Source organism: Zootoca vivipara, chromosome Z2 (assembly GCF_965207765.1).
Source record: "Zootoca vivipara chromosome Z2, rZooViv2.hap1.1, whole genome shotgun sequence".
Lineage (NCBI taxonomy): Eukaryota > Metazoa > Chordata > Lepidosauria > Squamata > Lacertidae > Zootoca > Zootoca vivipara.
The window spans coordinates 37,912,004-37,928,861 of NC_142585.1; the positions used below are offsets into that span (position 1 = coordinate 37,912,004).

The 16,858-nt window shown below is 44.7% G+C and overlaps 1 protein-coding gene across 1 annotated transcript; it reads right to left on the minus strand.

The window, feature by feature from the left end:
- Window positions 1-1,240: 1,240 nt before the first annotated feature.
- Window positions 1,241-14,637, minus strand: NOXA1 (NADPH oxidase activator 1). The gene is made up of 12 exons (XM_088664854.1): window positions 14,326-14,637; window positions 10,679-10,761; window positions 9,360-9,468; window positions 8,501-8,635; window positions 7,895-8,002; window positions 5,774-5,833; window positions 5,182-5,263; window positions 4,296-4,360; window positions 3,071-3,240; window positions 2,064-2,169; window positions 1,537-1,660; window positions 1,241-1,375 (listed from the first exon to the last, which is right to left on the minus strand). The coding sequence occupies exons 1-12, from the start codon at window positions 14,497-14,499 to the stop codon at window positions 1,293-1,295; spliced, it is 1,299 nt and encodes a 432-aa protein (XP_088520980.1). The 5' UTR covers window positions 14,500-14,637; the 3' UTR covers window positions 1,241-1,292.
- Between the last annotated feature and the right edge of the window lie 2,221 nt (window positions 14,638-16,858).

Below are 16,858 nucleotides of genomic sequence, written 5' to 3' on the forward strand. Positions count from 1 at the left end.
CAAATGTGCATTGGATGTGCTTTAAATGTATGTTGTGAACCTGGCCTTAGTCATGAGGTAGGGACATGGGTGGTGCTGTGGTCTTGGGCTTGCCGATCGGAAGGTTGGTGGGTTCGAATCCCTGCAACCGGGTGAGCTGCTGTTGCTCTGTCCCAGCTCCTGCCAACATAGCAGTTCGAAAGCATGCCAGTGCAAGTAGATAAATAGTACCACTGCAGCGGGAAGGTAAACAGCGTTTCTGTGCGCTCTGGCACGCCTCACGGTCCTCCGTGCACCAGTAGCGATTTAGTCATGCTGGCCACATGACCCAGAAAACTGTCTGTGGACAAACGCTGCCTCCCTCAACCTGAAAGTGAGATGAGTGCTGCAACCCTATAGTCACCTTTGATTGGACTTAACCATCCAGGGGTCCTTTACCAACACCAACCATTTTACCTTTTAGTCATGAGGTTTAAATTCACATTCAGCAGATCACTGAATCACAGTTGCTGGGGAAAGCTGTCCTTGGGGAATGAATGGTTGTTGTCTTCCAGCCCTGCTCATATAGCTTTGGTCTGATCCTGTGGGGCTCTTCTCATGTTTTTACTGTTCGCATACCTTGCATCCTGGAATCAGAGTGGAACAAACGCTTCCAAATTCTGGAATTCAAAGGCTTTATTCATGCAGAAACTGTTTACAGAATGAGTGGAGATAGAAGGAGAGAAATAGCACATATCTTGTCTCAAAAAGTTGGGACAGAGCAACAAACAAAATAGCTCAGCTTTTAGGGCGGCATTATTGACAAAGCAAAGACAATAAGCAAGTGCTGGCAAGATTGCTAGACCAACAGTGCCCTCTGGTGGTTTAAAGTAACTAATGCATTAACTACAAACTCAAGAGAAGGAAATATATTTGCTTTTCACCAACACCCCAATCCAATTAACTTTATTGTACTAGCCATTGGCCATGACAAATCTGAATAAAAAATAAATACAAGCAAAAGGGATGCTGCGCCACAGATAGTAGTCTCTATTTAGATCTCTGAGTTTCCCTTACATTTCACTGCTATATTGTCCAGGGTCTTCTTTCTGATCTTTTCAGCCACCAAAGCAAAAAGGGTAACTTTATGAGTCACTGAAATGTATCCATTCCTAAGAAGCCAACACTTCACCAACACTTAGATGCATTTTCAGCATGTCTGAAGGGCAACACAGCACCTAATGGCAAGGGAAGGGTTGATTGTAGCACCTGTGATTGAATGGGTGGGTGAGCTAGGGGACGAGCCCCCTTTTTCTGCTCTAGGAGCAGGTGTGTCAACAGCACTCTCGCACAGCAAAGCTTTTTGGGAAAATGCCAGTGGTTCCATTGCAGCGTCCTTCCAGCCACTCCTCGTTCACTGTGAAAACACAACCCGGGTGAAGGCAGGTGGGTTTATGGCCAAAGACACAGATCAAGGGAGGGGGGTGAGGAAGGTGCCTCTGGTGTCTTTTAATCTGGGAGGGGGGGGGACATTTTCCCCTTCAAGGACCATCAAACATCCATCTCTGCCCTGCCTACCTTCAGAGAGGATCTCCAGCTTGTCACCTTCTTTGAAAGACAGATCCTCCTGCCCCTGAGCAGTGTAGGGGTGGCATGCAATCATGTGGTAGAGCACTGGACTGCTCCTGGTATCCCTTTGGGCCTTCAGAACACAAACAAACAGGACTGGATCAACACATGCACTGGAATCAGAGGGTTGGTAAGGAATCTCAAGGGTCATCTAGTCAAACCCCCTACCAATGCAGGCAATCCACTACTGCAGCATCCGTAAAAGGTGGCCAGCCAGCTTCTAATGAACCCACTTCCAAGGAATTTTGCTTCCACCATCCAACAGCTTTTACTGTCAGGCATGAGGTTGTAGAGGGAGCTTGAGTAAAGCAATTAACTCTACCGCTTCAAGTTGGAGGATACAATTTCTGAATATTAATGTTATCTCACTAAAAATTGAAAACAGCAAAGCGGGACTGGTGTGCTAGCCTCCTGCTTGCAGGGAAAGTTGTTGTTCAGTCTTTAAGCCAGATAACCCAACACCAATCAACACATACCTGGCACCAGAGGGTCAGCTGACCACCTTCCATGCTTTGCCAGATGTTCCTCAGTTCTTCATCATTGCTAACAGGGATCAGCTCATCACTACCTGAAATCTTGTACCTGCAAAGGGTCAGTGATGCAATCATGCACAGGTACATAGGAAGCTGCCAAGGCAAGAGTGGCATGGATGGACACACCATACATTTAAAGCTCATGGCTTTCCCCAAAGAACCCTAATACATATGCATTTTTGTAAACATTGTTGGGTTGGAGAACTGCACCACGAAATTAGGAGAAGTGCAAATTTCAAAGGATAGTTGTGTATAGGTTTGCAGATTGTGTTGGAAAGCCACAGATCAGATAGATTTGACTTTCATACCTAGCTGGTGCCAGTTCTTTTTTAAAAAAAATAATAATTTTTTATTAACTTTTTCCAAATAAACAAACAAAACAAAAACAATTTTTTATACAATTCATCTTATATTCACCCATCTCAGTTCGTTTTGCTCTGCCGAGCTGTGACTTCCCTCCCTCCCGTCATTCGGCTTTATTTCTCACTCTTATCTCGCAGTTCCTTTTTACCCACATTTTAAATCAGTTCGTAGGATTTATTTCAGTCCTGCAAGTGTCTTTAAACTTCTACAGTTCTTCTCTATATAGTCAATGAAACTTTGCCTCTCCCTGGTTGCGGATCCCGCAGGTCAACTTTGCTAACTCTGCATAGTCAATCATTTTTGTCTGCCACTCCTCAATCATGGGTATCTCTTGTAATTTTTAATAAAGTCCTTGCCGCGGTTGTGGCATACATAAATATCTCCTTTTGCTATCTCCTCTCCCATTAGTCCCAACAGAAAAGCCTCAGGTTTTTTGGGGGGAAAGGTATACCTAAACATCTTTTTCAATTCATTATATATCATTTCCCAAAATCTTTTTACTTTTTCGCATGTCCACCACATTTGATAAAATTCACCATCTTTATCCTGACTACCTGGTGCCAGTTCATGTGAATCTCAGAGCCTACCTCACTGACATCCGTGTAGCCTGCTGGCGGCACTCTTCCTGTAGCAGGTTCCTGAAGTCAGCCAGGGATGGGGCAGGACACATTTTCACCTTGACAGAGTAGGAGGTGTGAATCTTCAGCAGCATGAACCCATTGGCGATGTCACCAGCCTCCCCAGAAGAGGATAAGTCCTGCTCAAGAGATGGAAAGGTATGGCTGAGCAAAGGGAACACCTGAAACAGTGTGTGTGTGTGTGTGTGTGTGTGTGTGTGTGTGTGTGTGTGTGTGTAATAAATAAAAATGTAACTTGACTCCCCTTCCTGACACCCCCAAACAGTATTTTGGGATACAGATTGCCTTTCGTGGAAGCACAATATAGTCTACAGATAGGATTAAGAAGCTTCTACTGAGAAGATTTTCCTGGGTTAAAAAGTAGTCTTATACGCAGGAATATACAATATTCCTGCATTGTATATTCCTGAATATACAATAAACTTGGTATTCAGTCTCCTGTAACAGCATTTCCCCCTTCACAGTGCTCATTGTTTATTTACCACCTACAATCAAAATAAATGACTCTGTTATTTAGATCCACATCTCGTTTTTCTTAATTTATCTAACTCTTCTCCAGTTAATCCTATTTTCCCTTGAAAAGACCATACCATTTGAAATGTAGTTGGCAGGGGTGCCCATCCTGTTTTGCCACCTGAAACAGGAATTGCTGCCCCCCCTACCACCATGTACCCCACTTCCACCACCGCTGCACCCCAGTTTTTGCCAAACTCCTCAAAGCATTGCAATTCAGCTTCTCCACCTTGGGGCAGTGAGGATGAGTAGCAACACTGAGCATCCAAACACCTCCCTCTTGATGATGGAAGTGGTGAGTAGAGGACCGCTTCCTGCGCTGAGGGGGGTGTTTCCCCCCCTCCTCATGGATGGGCCAGCTCAGTTAATTGGAACCATTCTGCCAGATTCCTGACTATTTATAAAACCAATAAACAAACACCAGTCTGCCAAAAACATGTCCGCCTTTCTTTGACCTCTCATTGCTTGGATTTTGTGAGACAATCTTTCCAGGACAGCTAGCTGGCAAACTTTACAATGCCAATATTATAGATTCATAAAACTTACCAGTTCTTCTGAAGCAGATTTTAGGGCTGTTCATGATGCAATAGCTAAAGCCCTTTTGCAACTACATTATATTATGTTACGTCACATTATTGCCATGGCAAATACAGAATCTCACCTCCAGGGATTCATTTTGACCAGCGATGTTCATGTCTGCCCAGCCGTCATCTTCCTTGGCTGGTGCTGCAAAACAAGCTTCACCCACTTACTAATAAAGCTGAATATGCTTTATATTTTATTTTTATTTTAGTTAATATTTATTTGATGTTTAGATTTTAAAATTTATACCCCACTCTTCACCATATGGCTCCCTTAAAGTGGCTTACAAGAACAAAATGCACAATATGCAATTTAAAGAATCTCCCCTCAAGAAAAAATTATAGGAGCTGTACTTTGTTAAGGGTCTGGGAGCTCTAGCTCTGGGAAGTATAAACTGCCAGGAATCTTTGAGGAGGAGATGTGTTTCAAATGCCGGGTGTGTACACAGCCTAATTCTATTAGTTAGACCCTGCCTTTATCATATTATTTTTATACCCCACCTTTCATCCGTGGTTCTTCCCCCTCCCCATTTTGCCCTCACAACTGTGCTGGATAGATTGGGCTGAGAGATGGGGAGAGGACTTACTGGCCCAAGGTCACCCGGTGAACTTTGTGGCTGAGTGGGGATTTGAACCCTGAGCTCCCAAGCCCTAGTCAGACACTCTAACCCAGGCACCCCCAAACCTTGGCCCTCCAGATGTTCTGGACTACAATTCCCATCTTCCCTGACCACTGGTCCTGTTAGATAGGGATCATGGGAGTTGTAGGCCAAAACATCTGAAGGGCCGCAGTTTGGGGGTGCCTGCTCTAACCAATATGCAACAAAGCAGAAAGGAAGCAAACTGGTTCCTTCTCCCTCTATTTCCTTTGCTGTAGGCTCTGTAGCTCTGCACACCCACTGGGAGAAACAGGAGGATATAAAGGCTGCCTCCAGACATCTGACAAATCCCCTTCTTGTGGCTGACCTGATTTCTGAATATTTTGCCTCTCGCAGGGGAGGGTGGGGGGTGCTTTTCCAGGTGGTGGGGGAATCCGACTGATGCCTTTCTGCAAGAAGTGAGAAGCTTTGAGATATGCCAAATCCCTTGTACGCACACACACACAAGAGGTTGCTACTCTCTTTGGCTTGGGGTGGGGGGAAGGTAGATGATAACAAGAGGAGCAAAGCAAGGGGTGCTAAAGTTCAGGAATACCTAATACGGGGTTGCCAACTTTTCCAGCCAGCCTCTGTAGCTGTGCCTTTTAAGAGCAGCTTCCTTTGCATCTCTGAGGTGGTGAATATGTTGATCTACGCACTGCATTAAGTTTCAGTGGCTGATTTCTGCACATCAGCAAATATTGTATGGAACAGCCCAGGCACTGGCCACTTTCAGGTCAGCTGGCCACCTTTATGGCTGTGAGGGAGAGGCAGGCTGATGTGGCAATCTGGGAAGTATAGGTGGTTTAGGGCAGGCAATGCTTCTAGAGAGAAGCCAGGGGAAAGACGTTGGCAACTGCTGTCTCTGCGCCAAGAGCCCGTGAGCATCCCACATCCTTCCCTTGCTTTCCCTCCTTCACCTGGGGCTGGGGACCATGAAAGCCGATGCCACAATCTTCCTCAAAAGCAGAAGAGATGACCTGTGAATGGAGCGAGGGTGGTATAAAATGAGCATTACTTTATTTATGATTTTCAATTTTATACATTTCACTAATTTTACAATCATTTCGACATTTCAAAACGTGACTCCCTTCCCCCTCTTTCTGCTGTTCCTTAAATTTATTTTTAATATTTTCTGCCTTTCCAAATTAACTTAATTTGCTCATTTATTCATCTACTTTAAATAATACTTTTATACAACTGCAGGTTATTACAATAATCCTGCCAATGTTCTTATCTGTTTACAATTTATCTGTAAATATTCAATAAACCATTTCTAGTCTTTTATAAAAAAGTTTGTTAGCTTGATTGCTTATTTTTCTGGTAAGTTTTGCCAATTTTGCATATTCCATAAGTTTTTGAACCCCTTCTTCTTTTGCTGGGTCTTTTTCTTCTTTCCATTTTGGGGCAAGTAACATTCTTGCCACTGTAGTTGCCTACGTGAATAAATTTCTATACAGCTTGGGTAGTTCTGACCCTAACATGAGCATTACAAGCCAGATGTGTGCAGTGTCAACTACTGGCTGTTATTTGGGATCCTGAGAACAAATACATGTTAATGGGCCTTCTCTTGGAATGCTCTCATTTATGGAATACTTTTGCTGAGGGAGGAGTTCCTGACTCCAACCTTGTCATTGATTTGGCACTGTTTTTGATTTTCCAGGCATTGGGGCAATGCCTATTATTTTCTATTGTACTGTTAATTTTGTGTTTCATAATGCTTACGTGCCTTTATTGTATGTTATTGGTTGTAAAGCAAAGTACAGTCATATCTCGGGTTACAGCCGCTTCAGGTTGCGTGCTTTTGGGTTGCGCACCACACCGAACCCAGAAGTCCTGGAATGGCTTACTTCCGGGTTTCGGCACTCGCGCATGCGCAGAAACACTAAATCATGCTTTGCGCATGCACAGAAGGCCTAATCGCGAACCGCACATGCACAGATGTGGCACTGCAGGTTGAGAACGTGCCTCTCACACGGATCATGTTCACAACCTGAGTGACCACTGTACTCATTTAACAAACCTTAACAACAACAACAACAACAGCAACAACAACAACAACAACAACAACAACAACATTTGTTGCCAGGTTCCTAAACCAGCCTGCGCTTTTCTCTCTCCTGGCTTGGCTTATCTCTCTCTCTCTCTCATCAGCATAAGGGGCGCCAGCTGAATGGAAGAATGGTTTGGAGTAAGGCAGACCTGGCTGTGGGTCATCAAGGCTGCTCCCTGCAAGGCCCCTTCCACCTGGCCTGGTGGGGCAGGGCCCACACTCACCAGCCCTACTGAAAAGACTCCTCATGAGGGCGGAGGAACATCACCCAGCTATTGTTTTATTGATTTATTGATTTAATATGCTGCACACCGCTTTGAGATTTTTTTATTAAAAATATAATGCGGTATAGAAAATTTAAAAATAAATACTCTGCAGTTTGTGCAGCAGCCAATAGGTGGCCATGCCAATTCTAGCATGAGGAATGGCCAGGCAGGAACAGGCAAGCTATTTAACAGAGGGTTAACAGAGAGCAAGCCACTTCTTTAAAAGGGCATAGAGCAAGAGAGGAGGGGCTTGGGGCAAATTGTGTGGAGCCCCTAGCAAATTCCTGTACGAAAAGTGCCAAAACAATTTACAACCAGAGTAAAAATACAATCAAAAGCATATACGAGTATGTTTTAAAAAAATACTCAAAATACAAACATCCAATCATTGATGATGGTCAAAAGTCCAAGAGAGAGAGAGAGGGAGGGAGAGAGAGAGAGAGAGAGAGAAGGGTGCTTTTGCCTGTTGCAAAACAATGGCAAAATTGGTGCCAGGTGGGACAATTTTGTAAAGAGGGAGCCTCCCCGACAAGCTTTATTTCTACATGCAAGGTTTTGCTGGGGGAGGGGAGTTGTACAGAAGAGCATTCCAGCATGTGAGCCCCACCCCTCTCCTTTACCAAAGTAGTTCAGTCCAGGAGCATGCTGACTCCCTTCGGGAAAGACTAGCCCCATCACAGCATAAGAACATCACCCCTTTTATCTGCGGAGTCAGGTTCTACCTTGGCTTGGCCCAGGAAGTCTTTTTCTTCTAGTTCTTCCACATCCTTCTTTGGGGGCTTGAAGATCTCCCCCTGAGGGACACTTCGGGGTTCCAAGAAGAGATGTTCCTAGGACAGGGCAGGTTTAGGGTAGACTATTCACAACAGGGTTATCTTGTCTTGGATATATATATTTACCTGAAGCTGCAGAAAGGAAGGTCATCTTGTCTAAGCTCCTGCTTTGCAAAGGAAATTCCTCTGTGTAAAGGGTTGCCAGAAGGCAGTTCTCTCTTTCAGGGGTGGGGAACCTCAGGCCCAGGGGCCATATGTGGCCCTCCAAGCGTCTCCACCTGGCCCTTGCAACTCCCCAAATGCCACACCCCTCGCTGGCCTCTCTTTGCACCTCCCTTGAGTGTTTTTCCTTGGCTGGAATGTGTTCTTGAACTCCAGCAGTGCCTCTTGCTTGTCTGGATGGAGCAATGTGAGTGGGCAATGAAAAGGGTATCTGGAGACACTGTGTTTTTGTGTGTGGGGGGGGGGGCTTCTGCTAAGCAGCCTCTTCCGTGGAAGGTGAAGCTACACTTCCAGGAAAAACCGACTGGCTCAGGTTAATGCAGCAAATCATACCTGCACTTGCTTTAGAGCACTATCAAGGTGGTGGATTTGACCCTTTGGGGTCTCCCTGGCAGCCTCCTTCAGTGCTTGCTGAGCATCCTGCCACTGTCCAAGACGGCAGTGAGCCGCAGCAGTGTTGTACGCCACCTGCAGACCACACAAGAAATAACATTTCAGCTGGATGCAAGCCTTGGACATTACTGTACAATGGTGCCTCGCAAGACGAATTTAATTCGTTCGTCTTGCAAATCACAGTTTCCCATAGGAATGCATTGAAAATTCTTTTTTTCCCCATAGGAATGCATTAATTAAATTTCAATGCATTCCTATGGGAAACCGCGATTCGCAAGATGAATTTTTCGCAAAACGAATTCGTCTTGCAAAAAATTCGTCTTGCAGGGCATTCGTCTTGTGAGGTACCACTGTGCATGGGTTCTTCAGCAGGAGGGAAAGTCCTCAATTACCAACTTTGTAAGACCTCTAAATAGTAAACTCTACCATTACACAAGTTTCATGGCATAGAATCATAGGGTTGCTTCCAGTGCTAATTTTACTCAGAGCAGACCAGTCAGACACCTCTTGTTGCAAGACCACAAGAAAGACCTAAGTGCAAACACACTTTCGCTATACTGTACGTGATCCCGGTACATGAGTTCAGGGGTAGAGGAAGTATGAGAGGATAGGCTATGAAAGGGGAGATGGGAGGTGAAGGAAGTGTAAAGGGAGGGGGGGTTGGCCAGGTGTAGAGGAAGGGGGGTTGGCAAAGGGGTTGGTGAGCAGAGCAAGCAGAGGCAGCAGCAGTCCCTCGTTATGTCTATTATGGATTGTTTTGCTGAGTCATCATCGTATGGTGCTCTTAACATCACCTTACCTCCCAGGCACACAACACAAACTTCAGACCCAGCTGCTTATAATCAATGCAGGGGTTCTTCCTGAGGTGCAGCAGGGCAAGCCTGAAATCATTCAGGGCTTCTTCATATCTGGCAGGGGAAGAAAACAACAATGTCTGTGTTTAGGAAAGTAAAAATACTGAGATCAGGAAAAGAAGACCAACACGGCTACCTACCTGTAACTGTTATTGCTGTTAGATATATCCTAGGGGTGAGGAGCCCCCGTGGGGTCTGAGGACCCTCCAGACCTCCCCCTTTGGCCAACATCCCCATAACCCTGCCCACCTACCCCGCCCCTGATGACATATGTGCACAAAACCGGATTGCAGAGACAGAGCCGGATTTACAGAAGCCGTCCTGGTTTCTGATTTGATTCTGGAATGTCCCACTTTTCCTTAGGGCGTCCCAACATTTCATCAGAGAAATGGTGGAGAATGTGGTGTGCAACCCCCCAAGCCAAGGAGATAAGCAATTATCCTTTAGAACAGGCACCCCCAAACTTCGGCCCTCCAGATGTTTTGGACTACAATTCCCATCATCCCTGACCACTGGTCCTGTTAGCTAGGGATCATGGGAGTTGTAGGCCAAAACATCTGGAGGGCTGCAGTTTGGGGGTGCCTGCTTTAGAAGACATCTGAAGGCAGCTCTGCATAGGGAAGTTATTTTAATGTTTTATTATGTTTTTTATATATGTTGGAAGCAGCCCAGAGTGGCTGGATGGAGCAACCCAGTGCAACGGGTGGGGTATAAATAATAAAGGAAGTAGTAGTAGTAGTAGTAGTAGTAGTAGTCGGCTCTCCAGATGTTTTGGACTACAATTCCCATCTTCCCCAACCACTGATCCTGCTAGCTAGGGATCATGGGAGTTGTAAGCCAAAACATCTGGAGGGCCGCAGGTTTGACATGCCTGGAATAGGACATCCCTATTTTAATTGGACAAACGCTGGAGGGCAGAAGATTGAACTCCACTTTCTTGTTTACAGAATCCACAGGATCTCTGTTTCCCCTCTCCACATTTAACAGACCCCCTAGTCACTTAAATTTATCAGAAATTCAACAGATGAACATTTTTCTGGCATGGAACGAAGCTAGAGGTAGCTGAATTCCCTCCGCCACTCCACGGCTGTTAAAAGGTGGAGGGGCTCCACTAAGAAAAAGGTGCTCGGCATCAGTTTCTGTCCCACATATGCTGCATAGCTTGGCTGGTTGTTTGCCTTCGCTTTCCCTGCTTGTGCGCTGGATTCATTCTGGCTCCTATAATATTTGTGTGAGCTCAATTATGGAAACAGCAGACACTCACCTCTCCAGCAACAGGTAAGCATGTCCCCTCTGGAAGAAACCCACAGCTAAGCAATTGTCTTTGGAAATGGATCGGTCAAATGCCTGGAGGCAGAAAAATAACATTAAGGTTGCCAGATTTCTTTTTTTACTCCTGTGCTTTTTAAGAGCAGGAGAAATTCAGCAAGAAATGCTCCCCCCCCCCTGGCACAGAGATTAAACAATGAGAAAAGGCATCACTTGTTTGCTTTTGCTGGGTGTCAGGCTGTTTACAAGCAGAGAAACAGAGCCAGCCATAAAAAGTTGACAGCTTTTTCTCAGCAGGGCAAAATGCATTTTGAGTATGTTGTTTGATTTGGTTTGATATACGGAGAATTCCCTGGATGTGTAGATCCAGATTTGGGGCAAGTACTCTTTGGTGTCAGAGAACGCACGCAGTGATTTAAAATCTCGAACCATGCAGCAAAGTAAAGCATGGAAATACAGGATGTTAGACGTTGAAAATACCCCCTTCTAAGTTGCCGCAAAAGCTCCCCACTTCCCTTAGCTGCATATACGACATGTTTGGTAAGATAAATATGATTTACTTACAAAACTATTCAAAGATCAGATTCATGTGCTTTTCCATACAGCAGCAAGAAAAGCCAGGCAGCAACACTTAGGTTATTTCTAAAAAGGCAAATGTTTCTAAATCATTTGTATAGAAACACAGAGATGGCTTGCTAAAGCCATACTGTAGAAGCTTGGAGCATCCAGCTTAGGTACCGTTACTGGAAGAGTTAACATGGTGGGAGGAAATGGTGGAATGTAGGAAAACAAAGAGTTTGGTAGCCCTTCCTCCCAACCTGAGGGGGTGTGACCTAGCTAGTAAGTCAGGTAGGACAGTTTTTAACTCCTTCATGCATTAATTATAGTTAACCATGTTGGTTATATTAGGTGAGATATATCCCACAGAGAAAGGGACTGCAATTCAATGACTGAGCACTTGCTTTGCACATGGATGGGACTGGGTTCAAAATTGATCCCTGACATCTCCAGTGAAAAAAAGCAGGGGGTGGGGAGATCCCAAGCAGCAATAGCTAAGCAAAAGTCATATTTTTGCCCAAGACCCCAGAAAGCTGCTGCCAGTCAGAGTAGGCGACACTGGGGCCTAGATGGGCAAATATTCTGACCTGCTGGCATAACACAGGCAGGAACCAGGTATGAACTAGCTCAGCCCACCTTCCCAAGTCTTGGTGATTTCGAGACAGAAATGCAATGTCTCTTCCGGAATTTGATGCCTTAAGCTGCACTGTGAAGCTAACTCTGTTTTTGCTTGCAAAGTAGGTCAGGAATTCTTCTAGGGATAAAACCTCAAGGAAGGAACTTGCGAAGTCATTGTTTCTTCTATAAAAAGGTACTCCACTGAGGCTTAGCTAAGGTTGGACAAATAAATCAATTTCAGTTTCTAATCTTTCCAACCTTTAGTTCAGTTGGCCAAATTTCTGGATCAGTTTGCAGATTTTTTAAAAAATGTTCTCATGAAAATTGGGCAGCTTTGTATACATTTCTGCCAACATACACCTCTCTTTTTTTGCAAGTGATGTCCCCTAATATACGGTAATGTATTTTTGTATGTTATTTTCGCTAACATTTTCATTATGTGTTCTTATGGCTGGAGAACTACATCATAAAATTTGGAGATGTGCAAATATTTGTGTGTGTGAATTAGGTAAAGGTAAAGGGACCCCTGACCATTAGGTCCAGTCGTGGCCGACTCTGGGGTTGCAGCACTCATCTCCATTATTAGCCAAGGGAGCCGGTGGACAGCTTCCAGGTCATGTGACCAGCATGACAAAGCCGCTTCTGAGCGAACCAGAGAAGCGCACGGAAATGCCGTTTACCTTCCCACTGTAGTGGTACCTATTTATCTACTTGCACTTTGACGTGCTTTCGAACTGCTAGGTTGGCAGGAGCAGGGATCGAGCAACAGGAGCTCACCCTGTCACAGGGATTCAAACCGCTGACTTCTGATCGGCAAGCCCAAGGCTCTGTGGTTTAACCCACAGTGCCACCTGCGTCCCTGGCGTGAATTAGGTATCTTTGCATTAAAATGAAAACTGAACCAAATTTCTCTCTGGCTTAGCCATACCAGAACACTTTTCCTGTGTTGGGCTTCCTGTATTCTGCCTCACCAGTCCCAATGGTCACCAGCTAGTTCCGGAATCTGAAGCATGTTGCTGACTCATTCATTCTGGGAATTGGAAAATTTGTTCAACAGTTGCTTCTTCCTGCTGTGGTAACCTGGTTCTCCAGGAAGTGCTAAATATGAGTATCCTTTGTCCTCCCCACAACACTTTTTATACCTGCATTGATTTACTTTATGTTTAAATACTTATTTCCTCCCACCGTATATTCCAGCGTATAAGACGACTGGGCGTATAAGACGACCCCCAACTTTTCTAGTTAAAATATAGAGTTTGGGATATACTCGCTGGATAAGAAATACGACCCGGCGTATAAGACGACCCCCGACTTTTGAGAAGATTTTCCTGGGTTAAAAAGTAGTCTTTTACGCAGGAATATACAGTATTTATTTATATTTTTAAGTGTCATAGTGCAACCCTTATTCATTTATTTATTCATTCATTTATTTAACAACATTTGCAGCAGACCACTTATTTGATTTAAAACAACAACAACAACAACCACATGCCTCTAAGCGATTTACAATGGGCAATCTAAAATAGTCATTTAGAAATACCGGTACCAGTTAAGAGAAGCATGAAAAACTAGTTAACATTTAAAAAATATAATAAAATCAGCAGCTGTAAAGCTGTTATGCATAATAAAAACGCATGTAAAAATTGGTTGTTAAAATGACATGCCTGGGTAGGTTTGCAGAAGTAAACAAAACAATAAAAAGTACAGTGGTAGCTTGGTTTACAAACTTAATCTGTTCTGGAAGTCTGTTCTTAAACCAAAACCGTTCTTAAACCGAGGCACGTTTTCCCTAATGAGGCCTCCCGCCGCCGGTGCCCTTCCACCGTTCGGATTCCCTTCTTAGACCGAGGTAAAGTTCTCAAACCGGGACACTACTTCTGGTTTTGCGGAGTTCGTAAACCAAATTGTTCGTAAACAGGACTGTTATTAAACTGAGGTACCACTGTATTTAACAACTGTCGAAAACAATATAGTGAAGGCCCTTGTCAGTGCCTCAGCCTAATCTACCTCACAGGGTTGTTGTAAGGATATGGCAAGAGGGGCTGCCACCTTGAAGTCATTGGAGGAAAGTTGGAATATGAATGTAATAAATAAGCAGATAAAATATAAATATCATCATTACATATGAATATGCCATACAGGCAGGTCTGGCTCTGGGTTTGAGAGGCCCAGAAGCAAAGTGTGCTCTGGTGGGCTATACACGGATGGTTTTCTTGGTGGTGTCCGTATCGGTTTCTAAGGGACTGCCGTCTTCATTTCCCACAATGCTCTGGAGCGCCCAATGTATTGCCAACCCATGACGTTGTGGGAAATTAAAACGGAGGTAAACCAGCCTTTTGCAGTTTGGTGACTTCAGAATGCTTTGGACTACAGCTCCAATCAGCGCAGACAGTTCTGTGTTGTGTGTACACTCCATGGAAAACCTGAGTTTGAACCTGTCATGTGTGAAATGGTCCTGACACTTACCTCCAGAGCTTGCTCCAGATCTCCCCTCGCAAGATGCAGGCAGCCAATGTTGAAGTTGATCTTTGAAGGAGGGTTTTCAATGCTGCAGAAGATGTGTAAGGCAGATTCCCAGCTGCCCTTCTCTAGAGCTAAAACTCCTTTGTTCCAATACCTGACCAGGTTACAGTAAGCCATTGTCCTTCCAGTATAACAGGAAGCAATCTGATTTGGAAGGCCTGGCTCTTTAGAGCTTGCTCAGACTATGTGCTGCTTGGCTTTGCTTCCAGAGACAAGCAGACCAGGAAGTTGAGCATCTTTTTCTCTCTCTTTTTTAGTCCCAACTAACCTTTATTGCTCAAACAGGGAAATGCAGGCAGAGGAGGAGCCACCCTAGCAAGCAGGTCAGTTTACAGACAAAGTCTTTTCTGTGCAGAGCCTGGGCAAACAACAAACCCTCTGTCCCAACTTTTTATCATTAGGTGCACTGTCTCTTTTTCCTTATCACAATGTCCAGGTTTGTAGTAAGAACTGGAATTTATGAAGTAATATTAAAGGAGAGCCTTTGAACAGGTGTAAAGTGCCTTCATCTCCACGGACTGCAACCTTTACTGCCCTTGAGCCATTTAGAAGAAATGCAGATTTTCTGTGTCCCTTTTCCATCTACCCTGTCCCCATTTCCATTCCCAAATCCTGTTGAATAAATGGGATTAAGATCATGAGTTGGCACTGTGGTCTAAACCACAGAGCCTAGGGCTTGCCAATCAGAAGGTTGGCGGCCACGACAGGGGGAGCTCCCGTTGCTCGGTCCCAGCTCCTGCCAACCTAGCAGTTCAAAAGCGCATCAAAGCGCAAGTAGATAAATAGGTACCGCTCCAGTGGGAAGGTAAACGGTGTTTCCGTGCGCTGCTCTGGTTTCACCAGAAGTAGTTTAGTCATGCTGGCCACATCACCTGGAAAAACTGTCTGCGGAAAAACGCTGGCTCCCTCGGCCAGTAAAGCGAGATGAGCGTGCAACCCCAGAGCCATTCGCGACTGGACTTAACTGTCAGGGGTCCTTAACCTTTTTATGAGCTGCTCCACCTATATCAATGATCAGTGAAATGTGGCTCTTGCTAACGGCTCCACTCTATAACTAATCAACTGCATTTTGCACTAACTGGAGCTTCCATGCCATCTTCAAGGGCAGCCCCAGGTAGAGCACTTTACAGTAGTCCAGAGCATGAATTAGTATGGCCAATCTAGGAATGGTCATATGTGGCAAACCAGCCCATAGCTGGTCAAAGGCACTCTGCACCAGCAAAGGCCTTTGAGCCTCTGGTGACAAAGCTGGATCTAGGACATGGGTGGGGGACATTTTTCAGCCTGATGGCTGCATTCTTAATGGGGTCCTTAATAGGGTATGGACCTTGTCAGGTGCCAAATGATGCCAACCTCTAGTCTTCTTTCTGGTCCCTGGGGTGTCACTTGTCCCTGTTTTTGGCCTTATGGCCTTCTTAAAAATTTTTTGTGAGAATCGGGCACTTAGATAAAGAATGAACCTATATTCATCTTTGAAATGTTGGGAACTATAGAGAATGACTGTTTATTTATTTAATTTATATACTGCCCTTCCTCTGAAAGGGTTCCACATCTATGAAGAAAGACCCTGGTGAGACCCCAATGCCCCAGTCTCAGAGGGGCTGTCTGCTGCATCTTTGCAAGATTCTCTGCTCTTCTGCCTCCTTCTGCTCAGCATCTACCAGAGACAGTCATTCTGCCTCATCTCTACATCAAGTTGGGTGTGACTGGAGCATTCAGTCACTGCCGATACTGGGATGAAGCAGAAATTTGAGGAGTGCTGGGAAACGTTAAGGAAAGGGAATGCCTTGTCTCAGATGAGCCTCCCTGTACGCTGAGATCATCTGACAAAGGGATTCTGTTCCAATTACCTTCATGTCTAAAAATGTACATTGTTAAGTCTCGCTTTTCTCCAGAGCCTCCAAAAGGCGCTTCAGCAGAAATTTCTTTGCAATGCAGAAACACACTAAAGTGTGATCAATGAAGGCTGATTTGACAGTAAGCCCCACAGAACTCAAGCGGGACTTGCTTCTGAGTAAACATGTGTAGGATTGCACTGTAAAGTCGGTGGAATGCAAAGTGTTAAAGAAATTGTTCTATGGGTTTTTGGTTGATTGATTTGTATGCAGCAGTTCAAATAAGAGAATACAGCTCTCCTAACAACACTCAACTCCCTGAATAACATCATCATCATCATCATCATCATCATCATCATATTAACGAACTACAACTCCCTGAATTCTCTGGGGGAAGCCATGGGTATTTAAGAGTGAACTTGTAGTGCTTTAAATGTGTGCTATGGATGTGACCTAAAATGGCCCTAACTACCCATTGGAATGGCATGATGCTTATCTGTGTCACAGCAGACATCATTAAAAGCTTTCCGTCCTGGATGAGAGGAAGAATGACTCTTCTATGATAGCCTCAGTCACACATTGGTACTGCACTCTGATATGGGTACATATCACAAGCAGACATTGCAGGAAAAGTGTTGCCT